This window comes from Natator depressus, chromosome 7 (genome assembly GCF_965152275.1).
Source record: "Natator depressus isolate rNatDep1 chromosome 7, rNatDep2.hap1, whole genome shotgun sequence".
NCBI lineage: Eukaryota > Metazoa > Chordata > Testudines > Cheloniidae > Natator > Natator depressus.
Genome location: NC_134240.1, coordinates 40,684,800 through 40,701,307, shown reverse-complemented (window position 1 = coordinate 40,701,307; position 16,508 = coordinate 40,684,800). Strand labels below are relative to the sequence as shown.

Here is a 16,508-nt window from a genome sequence, read left to right as displayed (position 1 = left end):
TATGAGAAGGAGTAAATAACACTTCTTTATTTACTTTCTCCACATGATTTTATAGACCTCTATCATATCCCCCCTTAGTAGTCTCTTTTCAAGATGAAAAGTCCCAGTCTTATTATTCTCTCCTCCTATGGAAGCTGTTCCATACCCTCTAATCATTTTTGTTGCCCTTTTCTGAACCTTTTCCAATTCCAATGTATCTTTTTTGAGATGGGACGACCACATCCACCCGCGGTATTCAAGATGTGGGCATACCATCGATTTATATAGAGGTGACGTGATATTTTCTGTCTTATTATCTATCCCTCAATGATTCCCAACATCCTGTTAGCTTTTTTGACCACCGCTACACATTGAGTGGATGTTTTCAGAGAACTATCCACTATGACTCCCAAGATCTTTCTTGAGTGGTAAGAGCTAATTTAGACCCCATCATTTTATATGCATAGTTGGGATTATGTTTTCCAAAGTGCGTTACTTTACATTTATCAACACTGAATTTACTCTGCCATGCTGTTGCCCAGTTACCCAGTTTTGTGAGATCCCTTTGAAGTTCTTTGCAGTCTGCTTGGGACTTAACTATCTTGAGTAGTTTTGTATTCTCTGCAAATGTTGCCATCTCTCTATTTACCCCTTTTTCCAGATCATTTATAAATACGTTAAATAGTGCTGGTCCCAGTACAGACCCCTGGTAGACACCACTATTTACCTGTCTCCATTTTGAAAACCAGTTACTGATCCCTGAGAGGACCTTCCCTCTGGTCCTATGACAGCTTACTTTGATTAAGAGCCTTTGGTGAGGGACTTTGTCAAAGGCTTTCTGAAAATCTACGTACACTATAGCCACTGGATCACCTTGGTCCACATGCTTGTTGACCCCCTCAAAGAATTCTAGTAGATTGGTGAGGCATGATTTCCTGTTACTAAAACCATGTTGACTCTTCCTTAACAATGATGTTCATCTATATGTTTGACAATATTGTTCTTTATTATAGTTTCAACCAGTTTGCCTGGTAATGAAGTCAGGCTTACTGGTCCGTAATTGCCAGGATCACCTCTGGAGACCTTTTTAACAATTGGCGTCACATTAGCTATCCTCCAGTCATTTGGTAGACAAGCTGGTGTAAATGATCAGTTACAAACCACAGTTAGTAGTTCTGCAATTTCACATTTGAGTTCCTTCAGAACTCTTGGGTGAATACCATCTGGTCCTGGTGAGTTATTACTGTTTAATTTATCAATTTGTTGAAAAACCTCTAATGACACCTCAACCTGGGACAGTTCATCACATTTGTCACCTAAAAAGAATGGCTCAGATTTGGGAATCTCCCTCACATCCTCAGATGTGAAGACCGATGCAAAGAATTAATTTAGTTTCTTTGCAATGGCTTTATCGTCCTTGAGTGCTCCTTTAGCATCTTGAACTTCCAGTGGCCCCACTGGTTGTTTAGCAAGCTTCCTGCTTCTGATGTACTTAAACATTCTTTTGCTATTACTTTTTGAGTCTTTGGCTAGCTGTTTTTGAAATTCTTTTTGGCCTTACTAATGATATTTTTACACTTCACTTGCCAGAGTTTATGCTACCTTCTATTTTCCTCACTAGGATTTAACTTCACTTTCTAAAGGATGTCTTTTTGCCTCTCACTGCTTCTGTTACTTTGTTGGTTAGCCACGGTGGCACTTTTTTGGTTCTCTTAGTATATTTTTTAATTTAGGGTATACATTTCAGTTGAGCCTCTATTATGGTGTCTTTTTAAAAAGTTGCCATGCAGCTTGCAGGGAATTCACTTTTGCCAATGTACTTCTTAATTTCTGTTTAACTAACTTCCTCGTTTTTGTGTAGTTCCCCTTTCTAAAATTAAATGCTACTGTGTTGGGCTGTTGTGGTGTTTTCCCCGCCACAGGGATTTTATATTTAATTATATTATGGTCACTGTTAGGGGGCTTATTCCTTCACCCACTTACTTCCCTGGTTCTTCTCGCATGAACAGAGAGCAACAATACCCGAAGTCCAAAGGTGCAAACAATTCGATGTTTATTGGGGTGAACTTCCAGCAAGCATGATTCCAGTTTCCTTCCTTAGTATCCTCCTTCCCAGCTCTGACACCACAGAGCCTTACACCTGTGTCCCTGTTCCCATTTCTCCCTTTAACCAAACAGGATTCCAGTTTCCTTACTCCCATTCCCTGTTCCCATTTCCCCCTTTAGCAAAACATGGTTCCAATTTCCTTACCCTCATTCCCTGTTCCCATTTCCCCCTTTACACACACCCACCCCCTCCCACCAAGGCCCCCTCACTTCCTCATTGACTACAGATTATATAGTAAAACTTCAGTTCTGCTTAGCTATACCTTAACCAATCATTTTCCTGAAATTTAACTAACCAATCCTAACATATTGTAACATGATTATGTAACCAATTATATCCCACCACCTTAATTAGTTTACACCCAGCAAAATTAATTATACAGCAGACAGGAACAATCACAGAACCAGACAGAGATTATACAGACAAACAATAGCAAAGTGGGAACTATAATGACAAAACAATACAGAAGTGAGGATTTCACATCCCAGTATTGATAAGTGAGTTCTTGCCAGACAGGATGCTGTTTCCTTTTTACATTTTCTAGGCACTTCCCTTTCTCTGGAGGTGATAGGCATTATCAGGACAGGATTGTATTCCTAACAGCCCAATAGCACCTTCTTTCAATGTGACTAGTTTGGAATGTGAGGATGTGACCTGTCGCTTCCTAGCTTATGGCTGCCTCTGCTGCTTAGCCAAAGGCCTTAGCCTAAGCACAGGGCCTCAGACTGTCACAGTAAGAGAAGGCCCTTACACCAGCAGACAGTGATTTTGATTCTTTCTTTTATACTTCTAGAACTAGCCAAGTGATAAGAATACACCTAAATTCTTAGAGTACAGGCCTTTACAGACAGGCCTGAATATCTATATCCTAACAGTCACTATTACCAAGCAGTCCAGCTACATTCACCTCTTGGACCAGTTTTCAGAGTAACAGCCGTGTTAGTCTGTATTCACAAAAAGAAAAGGAGTACTTGTGGCACCTTAGAGACTAACCAATTTATTTGAGCATAAGCTTTCGTGAGCTACAGCTCACTTCATCGGATGCATACTGTGGAAAATACAGAAGATGTTTTTATATACACAAATCATGAAAAAATGGGTGTTTATCACTACAAAAGGTTTTCTCTCCCCCCACCCCACTCTCCTGCTGGTAATAGCTTATGTAAAGTGATCACTCTCCTTACAATGTGTATGATAATCAAGGTGGGCCATTTCCAGCACAAATCCAGGGTTTAACAAGAACATCTGAGGAACGGGGGGGGGGTAGGAAAAAACAAGGGGAAATAGGTTGCCTTGCATAATGACTTAGCCACTCCCAGTCTCTATTCAAGCCTAAGTTAATTGTATCCAATTTGCAAATGAATTCCAATTCAGCAGTCTCTCGCTGGAGTCTGGTTTTGAAGTTTTTCTATTGTAATATCGCAACTTTCATGTCTGTAATCGCGTGACCAGAGAGATTGAAGTGTTCTCCGACTGGTTTATGAATGTTATAATTCTTGACGTCTGATTTGTGTCCATTTATTCTTTTACGTAGAGACTGTCCAGTTTGACCAGTGTACATGGCAGAGGGGCATTGCTGGCACATGATGGCATATATCACATTGGTAGATGTGCAGGTGAACGAGCCTCTGATACTGTGGCTGATGTTATTAGGCCCTATGATGGTGTCCCCTGAATAGATATGTGGGCACAGTTGGCAACGGACTTTGTTGCAAGGATAGGTTCCTGGGTTAGTGGTTCTGTTGTGTGGTGTGTGGTTGCTGGTGAGTATTCGCTTTAGGTTGGGGGGCTGTCTGTAGGCAAGGACTGGCCTGTCTCCCAAGATTTGAGAGAATGTTGGGTCATCCTTCAGGATAGGTTGTAGATCCTTGATAATGCGTTGGAGGGGGTTTAGTTGGGGGCTGAAAGTGACGGCTAGTGGCGTTCTGTTATTTTCTTTGTTAGGCCTCTCCTGTAGTAGGTGACTTCTGGGAACTCTTCTGGCTCTATCAATCTGTTTCTTCACTTCCGCAGGTGGGTATTGTAGTTGTAAGAATGCTTGATAGAGATCTTAGAATCATAGAATATCAGGGTTGGAAGGGACCCCAGAAGGTCATCTAGTCCAACCCCCTGCTCGAAGCAGGACCAATTCCCAGTTAAATCATCCCAGCCAGGGCTTTGTCAAGCCTGACCTTAAAAACCTCTAAGGAAGGAGATTCTACCACCTCCCTAGGTAACGCATTCCAGTGTTTCACCACCCTCTTAGTGAAAAAGTTTTTCCTAATATCCAATCTAAACCTCCCCCATTGCAACTTGAGACCATTACTCCTCGTTCTGTCATCTGCTACCATTGAGAACAGTCTAGAGCCATCCTCTTTGGAACCCCCTTTCAGGTAGTTGAAAGCAGCTATCAAATCCCCCCTCATTCTTCTCTTCTGCAGACTAAACAATCCCAGCTCCCTCAGCCTCTCTTCATAAGTCATGTGCTCTAGACCCCTAATCATTTTTGTTGCCCTTCGCTGGACTCTCTCCAATTTATCCACATCCTTCTTGTAGTGTGGGGCCCAAAACTGGACACAGTACTCCAGATGAGGCCTCACCAGTGTCGAATAGAGGGGAACGATCACGTCCCTCGATCTGCTCGCTATGCCCCTACTTATACATCCCAAAATGCCATTGGCCTTCTTGGCAACAAGGGCACACTGTTGACTCATATCCAGCTTCTCGTCCACTGTCACCCCTAGGTCCTTTTCTGCAGAACTGCTGCCTAGCCATTCGGTCCCTAGTCTGTAGCGGTGCATTGGATTCTTCCATCCTAAGTGCAGGACCCTGCACTTATCCTTATTGAACCTCATCAGATTTCTTTTGGCCCAATCCTCCAATTTGTCTAGGTCCTTCTGTATCCTATCCCTCCCCTCCAGCGTATCTACCACTCCTCCCAGTTTAGTATCATCCGCAAATTTGCTGAGAGTGCAATCCACACCATCCTCCAGATCATTTATGAAGATATTGAACAAAACCGGCCCCAGGACCAACCCCTGGGGCACACCACTTGACACCGGCTGCCAACTAGACATGGAGCCATTGATCACTACCCGTTGAGCCCGACAATCTAGCCAGCTTTCTACCCACCTTATAGTGCATTCATCCAGCCCATACTTCCTTAACTTGCTGACAAGAATACTGTGGGAGACCGTGTCAAAAGCTTTGCTGAAGTCAAGAAACAATACATCCACTGCTTTCCCTTCATCCACAGAACCAGTAATCTCATCATAAAAGGCGATTAGATTAGTCAGGCATGACCTTCCCTTGGTGAACCCATGCTGACTGTTCCTGATCACTTTCCTCTCATGTAAGTGCTTCAGGATTGATTCTTTGAGGACCTGCTCCATGATTTTTCCAGGGACTGAGGTGAGGCTGACTGGCCTGTAGTTCCCAGGATCCTCCTCCTTCCCTTTTTTAAAGATTGGCACTACATTAGCCTTTTTCCAGTCATCCGGGACTTCCCCCGTTCGTCACGAGTTTTCAAAGATAATGGCCAAGGGCTCTGCAATCACAGCCGCCAATTCCTTCAGCACTCTCGGATGCAACTCGTCCGGCCCCATGGACTTGTGCACGTCCAGCTTTTCTAAATAGTCCCTAACCACCTCTATCTCCACAGAGGGCTGGCCATCTCTTCCCCATTCTGTGATGCCCAGCGCAGCAGTCTGGGAGCTGACCTTGTTAGTGAAAACAGAGGCAAAAAAAGCATTGAGTACATTAGCTTTTTCCACATCCTCTGTCACTAGGTTGCCTCCCTCATTCAGTAAGGGGCCCACACTTTCCTTGGCTTTCTTGTAGGTGTTTGTCTCTGTCTGAGGGGTTGGAGCAAATGCGGTTGTATCGCAGAGCTTGGCTGTAGACGATGGATCGTGTGGTGTAGCCAGGGTGAAAGCTGGAGGCATGTAGGTAGGAATAGCGGTCAGTAGGTTTCCGGTATAGAGTAGTGTTTGTGACCATCGTTTATTAGCACTGTAGTGTCCAGGAAGTGGATCTCTTGTGTGGACTGGACCAGGCTGAGGTTGATAGTGGGATGGAAATTGTTGAAATCATGGTGACACTTCCTCAGCTCTCGTCCCCTAACGCCTCTACTCTCCTTGCGCTATATTGATAACATCTTCATCATCTGGACCCATGGAAAAGAAGCCCTTGAGGAATTCCACCACGATTTCAACAATTTCCATCCCACCATCAAAAACTTCAAAAACAGACTCCAGCGAGAGACTACTGAATTGGAATTCATTTGCAAATTGGATACAGTTAACTTAGGCTTGAATAGAGACTGGGAGTGGCTAAGTCATTATGCAAGGCAACCTATTTCCCCTTGTTTTTTCCTACCCTCCTCCTCCTCCTCCTCCCCCCCCCCCCCCAAGATGTTCTTGTTAAACCCTGGATTTGTGCTGGAAATGGCCCACCTTGATTATCATGCACATTGTAAGGAGAGTGATTACTTTACATAAGCTATTACCAGCAGGAGAGTGGGGTGGGGGGAGAGAAAATCTTTTGTAGTGATAAACACCCATTTTTTCATGGTTTGTGTGTATAAAAACATCTTCTGTATTTTCCACAGTATGCATCCGATGAAGTGAGCTGTAGCTCATGAAAGCTTATGCTGAAATAAATTGGTTAGTCTCTAAGGTGCCACAAGTACTCCTTTCCTCTTGGACCAGGTGCTCCACTTAGGACTAAATCAATAATTGCCTTTCCTCTTTAAAATGCTTAAGTGTTTAGAAAATAATTTGCCTTTCATGGGGGATGATTTTTGGCACTTGGAATGGGATAGTACTGTTGGCTCTTCTGTCTAAGACTAAAATTTCTTTATCTTTCCAGGTCTCAGTCTTTACCACAAATGAAGACGAGTAGATTTTTCTTCTTTTCCAAAGATGATGAAAGATTAAGAGGTACAACTGAACTTATCCAAATTTTTCCTACAGGATGATGGAATTTAACAAAGAGGCATTGTAACAAATTATATTAGTATAATATTTAATTCACATGGGGTGGTATAGGGATTAATTAGAACGTTTCAGTATTTGAAAATGTAAAGTCCAATGTTAAAAGCTACATTTTGAAAACTGTTGAGGCACTTTGGGCTGTAAAACCAGCCATCTCCTTGAGGATCAATTGCAATCTTCTACTTACCCAAGCCTTATTGGAGAAAGTGACTTAAGTTTGCTTTTTTGGAAGGATTGCTTAGTGTGGAGTTTCCATTGTCTTGGGACATGTTTGGGTTTTTAAAAAATATATGGTTAATGCACCCACATGGTTTGATAGGTGCATTATAAATAGACTGCTAATAGCAGGGTTTAAGGTGAATCAGTCTAAAAAAGCAGACACAAGTCTATATTTTCACCAATGGTTTGTTGTTAAAATTTGAGCTAAAACAATGTGTCTCTTATACATTCAAAATAGCTTATCCTGGTAACTTTCCATACACAAATTCAAATTAATTTATAATGTTACTACAATTTTTTCAAACAAAAGCTTATAAGAAAGAAAATGGTTAAGTTGTGTTTTAACCTGGCTCAAAGTTGTTCCGATGCATCTCTTGTGTAGATGGTCCTAAGCTGTTCCGCAGATCATCAAACCTCAATGAAGAAAAAGATAATTGGGAAAACCGACGTAGATTGTTACTTGAGGTGAGTGATTAAAGCTGTAATTCAGTAACAACTGAGAGAGTTCATTATGATGGGAGGGGAGGGGTTGCTTGTGAAAAAAGTGGCTTATTTTGTTCATTTTAATAAAAATGAATCATTTAGACTTTCAGAATGGCCTAATATCATACTAAGACCAGGGAGTTTTGTAAAATAAAAATTAACTGTCTGTATAATATATATAATTTGTGTATTATGTCCACTTAAACTGTTGATTTGTTATAACTGCCAGAGCTGGCTAATTTCTGTTAAATATAAAAGCAAAGCAGGTTTAAAAGAGCAATTTGTGAGTTTATAAACTGGATTTAATGCCATTTAATATTTTAATATTTCCAGGAATGCCGGAAGAAACATAAGGATGCAAGAAGAAAAGTTAAAGCAAAACAATAAGTTTGACAGTGCTAGCCAGCAATGTTTCTTGATACATGTGTATTGTATTACAACAAAATGAAAATGTCTGGCTTCAGACTTGTGGTCTTTCAGAGGTTTAACAGGAAAAATAGTGCAGCTGAACTGAAAATAAACTGTTAGAAACTTTTCAAGTTTTGAACAGCTGTCGGGATAACAGGTCTGTAAATATGGCCATTTTTATGTGTACAGTTGCACTTTTATTGTTATGTGGGGATATCTGTTAATTTGAACAGATGGAATGGGTGTGTGTGTATATATACACTTTTTTTTTTTTTTTTTTTTTTACTTTGGAGAAAATTGCTTTGAGTATAACGTTGCTGCTTTATCGGATACTTTTAGTGTTTAGTGCAATGTAGTTTGTATTTGGCTATATTTTTTTATGTTTTCTGGGTCCAGTCCTGCAAGGGGCTGAGAATCTACAGCAGTGACTGAAATGGATGGGAATTGAAAGCATTCAGCTCCTAACAGAGGTTCTCAGTAACATGTGGGATTGGCGTTCTGTGTTTAGCAAGATACAGAGCCTTTAAGATTTGTTTTGCTAACAATCAAAATATTTATTGTAATTACCAAAGTAAAAAATTATACAGGAAGTTCATGAAAGTGTTTAAGTAACTGGAAAGGTTTATAAAATATGTATGGACTTCTAATCCTTTGCACAAAACCTACCTTTCCATTTTTTAAATAAAGGTTTATTCATCTGTAAAACTTAAGGCAACTTTTGGTGGGGTTGTCTTTGCTCTTGAGTGATTATACATCACATACAAATTTATATTCATACAATTATGTAGAACATAGGCTTTTAAGAGTAGTGGCTGCTTTTCAGGAATTTCAAACTACTATCAGGAATCTAACTCATTTAATATAGTGAAAATTGAGACATAGAGCATCCTTGTGCTCTACTAGAGACAAATACTTTGGTTTCAATTCCTAGCCTCTTCCTGGACTGACAGAAGATAAGGGACAGCTGAAGGTCTGCGGCCTATTAAACCATGGCAGTGATAACTAAAGGGAGAGCCAAGCCAGCTCATTCTGGCTGGAATGTTAGAGGCCAAGAAACAATCTGGCACTGGATGAGTTAAAGCAGTAAAAATCAGAAGCATTGTCAGGTATGCCAAAGAACCCAAGCAGAGGCAAAGATACAACAATATTTCTCTTCTCAAAGTCTGAATTAAGTAATCTCCTACTCTGTGTGAGATTGTTGTAGAAGGAAGTGTTTGTTAGTGGTTTTTCCACTAAGGGAATGGATATATCCCATTGCTAGATTTAAATCACCTAACATACAAATCTCTATTTCTAATTTCTTCTATCTTGCATTGTTGTGCATTCTGGAAAGATAGCAATATGGACACGTTTTTCCAAAGTACAAATTATGTATAAAGATGGCAGGTAGGGTAAACCATCTTGGGATATATTTCCAGAGTGGTGCAAAATGAGCTGCTCTGAGGACTGAATCATGGCTCATAGTTACATGAGAATAAGGTATGTGAATAGGTTCCATGGCTGCTTTCAGAAATAAAAGCAAAATGTTCTTCTGATTTGGCTTCCCCTTAGTGTCTTCAAACAACACAACACACCCAGTTGTATAAACAAATTAATGAAACTCTAGGAAGTAAGCAAGCTATTTCTCCTACAGCTAGAAAGAAATGTTTAGTTGTTTTTAACTATATGGTACACAGTACCTGGAAGGCAGTTTGATACTGCAGTGCCTGGAGGTGGGAGTGTGTAAGTTCCTGAATAATTAAAATCAGTAATGAACAAGGTAGGCACGTTATGGTTGCTGCATGGGAGTAGTTTACACACATGCCACATCAGCAGTTTCAGAGTCCACAGCTGGAGTTGGCTATCAAGAGAACTGTTAAGAACGTGTGCAGCTTCTTTTACAGTGAGCTGTGGAGAGCTTCCCTGATTACCACAGAGTCAGAAAGCCACTGAGCAGGCATGTTACTTCTCCGTTAACACCCAGACACAGATGCTGCCCTTCAGGCAGTAGGCAGCATGTTGGTCAGAGCAACTACAATGATGACTCTGAAAGGTGGTTCCCTTCTCACAATACTACTAGTACTTAGTGGACATGGACACAGTTTAGGCCTTACTTGAGTTTATTTTGGGAGGTTTTTTGTTTGTTGGTTCGTTAGTTTGGGCAGAGGGCAGGGAGCTGTTTTGTTTTGAGAGGATATACTACTTCGACTTTTCTACATCCTCCTTGCATCCCGTTACAGAGAGGTGGTTTTTACATCTGTTTAACTTGTAAATGGTTTTATTCGCAAAAGGTAGAATCTGAACAAGATGGCAAGCTGGAAAGACAAAAAGTGGAATATGGACATTTTCGGTTTTGGGAAGCCATTTTTTTTCATCTTGTACTTCGATCTCTGGTGTTTCCAACTTCTACATCCTCTTAGTTGTTGGTATTGAATTATGGCTGTTTCTTATCCTTCAGGTGGCTTGCAAGGAGTGCATGGTAATGGTGTTCTCATCAGTTATCTCCAGCAATCTTAATTAAAGTATGACCCTGCTCACAGAGGAAACAGGACCATGCTTGCTACAAGGCTTAGACAGAAGCACAGAGAGAGAGTGCACAAGTCAGTGATAGAATCGGGATGAGAACCTGGGGCCCAATTTTTCAGAAGCGCCTAGTGATTGTGATGGGCATCCAGAAATTGAGGCAAACATGACACCTGAAAGAAGGTAATTGTCCAAGTACTGAGCACCTATTCTTTGAAAATTAAGGGTTATTAGAGTATTACAAGTTTGGCATTAAATTACAAGGCTATATGTGAAGGAGATGAAATGGCTTCAATTGGATTAGAAAGCTGTGACTGAAAAAAGGGCAAAGCAAAACTTTAAGAGCACCTAAGTTTTAAAGGGAATAGGAAAAGTATATAATCTTTACAACATATGTCAATGTGTCTGTTTGGGGCTGGCCATGATGGGGAAGCATTATTGGGAGCTTCCATATTGAAGTTTTTATGAGAAATATTAAGTATTTGTCTGTTTTACTTGCTGTAATTCTGCTCCACTTATTTAACTCAGCTTTATATATAGGAAGATATCTTTAACTTCAGTATGTTGGTCAGTTCCTTTGATGCTTTAGATAACTACCTTTATTTAAAAAAAAAAAAAAGACAAAACATGTAATCCTAGAAAAGGGCTATGTTAAATTTATTCTGTTAAGTATAATTATATTCAGTAGCAATGGGATTGTGGAAATTTGTTTTCCTTTATCAGAATCTCTATCTGCTACTGAGGACTTGTCTACACTTAAAACTCTGCAGCGGTGCCACTGTAGCACTCAAGTGAAGATTGTACCTATGCTGATTGGAGGGGTTCCCCCATAGACATCGGTACTCCACCTTTGCGAGAGACGGTAGCTAGATTGATGGGAGAATTCTATCAACCTAGCGCTGTCTACGCAGGGGGCTGGCTTGGTTTAACTGTGTCGCTATCGGGTGTGAATTTTTCACACCCCTGAGTGCCGTTATTATACTGGTCTACACTAGGAAATTAGGTCAGGCCTTAAACTCTATGACTAAGGCCAGAAGGCACCACCCAATCATCTACTCTGACCTCCTGTATTGCACAGGCCCTCGGCATCATCCAGCACCTTCACATTAAACCCAACAACTGAAATTAGACCAAAGTATTACAACCTACAGGAGACTAGACAATTATATGCCACAAACTGAGAATAGGAGGGACCGAGACGCATCAGTGCCGGAGATCTCTGCAATGGCAGAGAAATTGTATACCCAGATAATCCTGGCAAGTAACCCATACTCAAACTCTGCAAAGAAAGGTGAAAAGTCCTCAAGGTCACTGCCAATCTGACCTGGGGGAAAATTCCTTTTCAACCCCATAATCATTTTTTAGCCCTGAGTCTGTGAGAGAGAAAGAGAGGTATTAGAATAATAGACATGTATGACTGGAAGGGACTTCATGAAGTTACCTAATCCATCTCACTGTGGTAGGACCAAGCTTGCCTAGACCATCCCTGACTAGTATAATGCCAGAGGCATTCTTACTGCTTTATCTGGAGAACAGACAGACTTTTGCCACGTGGTGTTTAAAATGTGTTGAATGAGACATCACAGGGGGAGAGATGACACTGGGCAACAGGTGAGGGAATATTACAAAGTACAGTTGCGGTTGCTTGTTCCACTAGGTATCCATTGTTAGCTGTTAAACAATTACTACATTTTAGTTAAGTCAAATCAAGAATTTTTTTCTAACTATAGCCACCAGACACTCTGAAAGTCAAGATGGATTCTTTCTAGGTCTGCATCTTCACCAACAATAAGTACTCTGCAGTAAGAGTATAACCATACTCTGCAAAATTAACAAAAATTACGTTTAAGTAAAAACTCTCCTTGTCACCATGATAAGCAGAGATGACTGTACATAGACTGAAGATGTCATAGACAGGTTTTTCTGACCATAAGTGCATTGGTGGGGAGGTAGGGGGAGACATTGTTAATATTAAAAGTTCATCTGAGTCCATGTTCATTATAAAACATAACAACAACACAAAAATTCAACTTAATTGACATCTACTTAAGTCTAGAGTCCCAAAGGAAAGAATTACCTCAATAGAATTAAAATAGTCTTTAAAAGAACCGTAGATTTGTCATCTTACTTGTACTGAAAGACATGTTGCTCCAAGAGGAGATGTCTGTGCAACAACACATTAAAGAACAAATTGAACTGACTGGCGGTTCATCCACCACGCCCGGCTCAACTGCGTCCCACTCAACGGAGCCATCTGCCATGGGAACCGAGACAAGCGTTGCAGGAAGTGCGGCTACTCCAACCATACCCTGCCCCACTCCAGAGCCTGGCAGCTGCGCCACAGTACCATCCAGAACCGTCTGGTGAAAGCCATCGCACCGCGCCTGGGGGAGGTCGCCGTGAACTGCGCCATCCCCGGTACTGACAGCCAGTTGCGACCTGACGTGGTAGTCACCGACGAGGCCCAGAAAAAGATCATCCTCGTTGACATCATGGTCTCCTTCGAGAACAGGACCCCGGCCTTCCGCGAAGCCCGAGCTCGTAAGCTGGAAAAATACACCCCCCTGGCCAACACCCTGAGAGCGAAGGGCTACGAGGTGCAGATGGATGCCCTGATCGTCGGAGCCCTGGGCGCTTGGGACCGCTGCAACGAGCGTGTGCTGTGGACCTGTGGGATCAGTCAATGCTACGCACAGCTCATGCGGCGTCTCATGGTCTCGGACGCCATCTGATGGTCCAGGGACATCTACATCGAACACATCACCGGCCACCGACAGTACCAGGAGGCGTGAGCTGGTACGACATCGTGCATCAACTATGGGAAAGGGACTGAGAGACTTTTTCCATTGGACCATATGAACTGGAACCATAAACTCACTGAACATTAAATCCCACCAAATGAGGGTAGATCCATCCTCATCATCGTATCCACTCATTACACTCCACACCTGAACATACCCCCATAGCTCAATGTCTGTGCTTCGCCCCATTAAACTTTTACCCCCAATTGGGGAGATTGCAGATTATGTATTCCTTACGCCACCCGTTCCTAAACCGAATTTTGCACCCCTTGATAATCTGTACCTTATTCCCTGATAACCAGAAACTTCTATGCTTAAACTCTGTACCGTTTTCTTTTTACTTCAACATTATCTTAATAAAATTTTTAAGGAGTGAAGTCAAGGGGATTGTCCCCTCAAGCTATGATAAACTACACAAAAAAGCAACATAAATTTTAAAAAGCAAGCCTACAGCATCTAACAGTTCTGCAAAACATCAGTGGCAGAGGAAAGATCTGCTTCTACTAGTACCATAAAACTAAGTTACACTTCAGCGCTTTATAGAAGACAAGCAAATTGGGAAATAAGATATTTTGTACCAAAATCTTTGATGCTATCAAATTTAGCTGTATTACTTTCATACTCTTTTTCTGAACATAGGCCTCTCAAACTGAAAGGTGACATCCCTGAGTGTCATATTTCTGTCTGTAGTGACAGTTAGGAGAGTTACAGTAAATCAGCATTCCTCCTGCATAGACTCTGAGCAATTTCTTGCACTCAAAACAAAAGCCTTGGTAACTCTGTTATAGCCACTTAAGGCCCTGTTGTCTTTGCTTTTTCAACTGACTGCAGGGTGAACCACCTCCTGTGGTATGGCAGGGATGGGTACAAAGGTGCAAGGGGAGATAATCCAAGGCATAAATGGCAGTTAGGCACCTAACTTATTGACATCCAATAGGAATAAGATATCTAACTGCCATTTCTGCCTTTTCACTAATCAGCTTTTATTCTCAGTATTCATGCACTTAAAAGCAATGTTTCAAAATTAATTTCACAATTTAAAACTGCTGCACTGCGTCTTGGAAGAAACAGGCTTCTCTCTTCCCACACATCTCTCATATTCATAGCTTTGGCTGCACAGCATCTACTATGTGCTAAACTCTAGTAAAACTTTCCACTAATCACAGGGGGCTAAATCCTGCATCAGACAGTGACATTTTAAGTGAGAGTTTTACCTGTATAAGGACTTCAAAATTGGGCCCATTGTTATCAAAGTAAAGATTTGTGACCTAATACAACTTAGATTTACCAGGGAAAATCATTTACGTAAAGAACAAAACTTTTTTTGGGGGGGGGAGGGCTAAAATAACAAGATGGAGGAACTATTGGACTGTGGGGAGGCCGCTGTGGCACCAGCACTGAAGGCAGGGAACTTGTTTCTTTTCCTCTACTCTCCATGACCTCTCCCAGGCCCTGAAATGCCCAGCTAGTGTGGACTGACAGAACGGAGGAGGTGAGCAAGTGCAGCTGGCTGCCTCAGGGTCTGGCAGGCATGTGAGAAGGACAGAGTGGGGGAATAGAGACCAGGCCTCAAGGAAGTGCAGGGTGAAAGGCTGAGGAAAATAAAATGGGAGGGAGACAGGGACTCAAAAGGGAAACGGAAGAAGAGACAGAATGGAGGTAGGGAGGGGGGCAGAGGAAGAGGGCTCCCCTTGAGTCGAAGCCCCATTTTGTTCTTGTGCAGTCTCATGGGTCATTCCAGGGTCAATTAGAATCAGGCTTTCCACATCTGGATAACCTACATTCACAAAAAGCATGCTCATCCACTTGAGACATTCCCTATACTTTCGAATTATGTTTATGGTTGTCGATATAGCCAATATTTTCTCTAGCATACATGAAGGTAGGGGCGTAAGCTCACTTGCTTTGAATAACGTGGGGCTTGATGGTAAAGATTCTAAGTCATTGCTCTGAATTATCAGGGCTGGCCTTACCATGAGGCAAACTGAGGCGGCTACCTCAAGTGCCAGACTGTGGGGGGGCGCCATTAGGACCCAGAGTGTAGAAAATTGTATCTGCTGCTGGTGCGTATGTATTCTCTCTGCTCTAGATGCACAGAGATGGTGGAGTGCTGTGCTGGAGGAAGGAGGGCACAAGAAACATAACAGGCAGGCAGGAGAAAAGGTGAGAAGGAATAACAGAAAGCAGCAGGAGCTGCAGGGAGAGAGAGAAGGAGGAGCCTCTTATGTACCTCTCTAGCACCCCCAGGAGCCTGGACTGATTAACACCAGCTCCTCAGGGAGCTTCCTGTTTCCTGCTGCTTCCCTGAACCCACTTGAGGAGAACAGGCAGTCAGCTGAAGTAGTAGGAGCCAGTTAGGCCCTTAAGACGCTGATATCTTCCCTCACTCAGGCCCTGCTACCAGCCTGCTTATTTGTCCCCTTCGATTGAGTGTTGAGAGCCACTATAGCTGGCACAGAACAGCAGTCATGAGTGAAAGGAAAACGCCCCTCTGGGGCAGCATTCAGAAAAAGAAAGAAAGCTTGTCTGTCTAAGCAGGAAGGAGCTCTCCTGAGATACGTAGACACACATGTTCACAGTGAGCCTTCCGGCCCCAGTGAGGATGAGAGTGGTGAGGAGATGCCTGATCTTCCACTTAGTCAGAGTGCAGGTGAACTGGCAGTTACTGCAGCATCCATATCTCCATCTCAAATGGACGTAACCATGCACATTCCTGGAGAAGAGTGTGGTGGAGGCTCAAGAAACAGCTGCTGCTGAGTTTAGTTCCTTAAGTCTAGATGATCCAGGACTGTGGATCCCCTTGAGCAGTAACCTGAGGGACTTCCTTGTACTCTATGGGCCACAGCAAGTAAAAACTTCATGTTCCCCAAAGACAATGAAAATAGAAGTTTCCATCCAACACGTTACTGGCGTGAAATCCCCAATGGTGACAAAGTGGAGAGGCCATGGCTTATGTACTTAAAAACCCAGAATGCTGCATACTGTTTTTGTTGCAAACTCTTCCAGTCTAATGTTCCAGCCGCATTGGGTTCTACA

General features: G+C 42.2%; 1 protein-coding gene across 1 annotated transcript in view; it reads left to right on the top strand.

The window, feature by feature from the left end:
• Window positions 1-8,788, top strand: part of NOL8 (nucleolar protein 8) — a 32,858-nt gene extending 24,070 nt beyond the window's left edge. The window contains exons 15-17 of the mRNA XM_074958202.1: window positions 6,935-7,005; window positions 7,661-7,743; window positions 8,095-8,788. Coding sequence (XP_074814303.1) covers window positions 6,935-7,005; window positions 7,661-7,743; window positions 8,095-8,148 — 208 coding nt within the window. The 3' untranslated portion in view covers window positions 8,149-8,788. The remainder of the gene's footprint in view (window positions 1-6,934; window positions 7,006-7,660; window positions 7,744-8,094) is intronic.
• The last annotated feature ends 7,720 nt before the right edge of the window (window positions 8,789-16,508 follow it).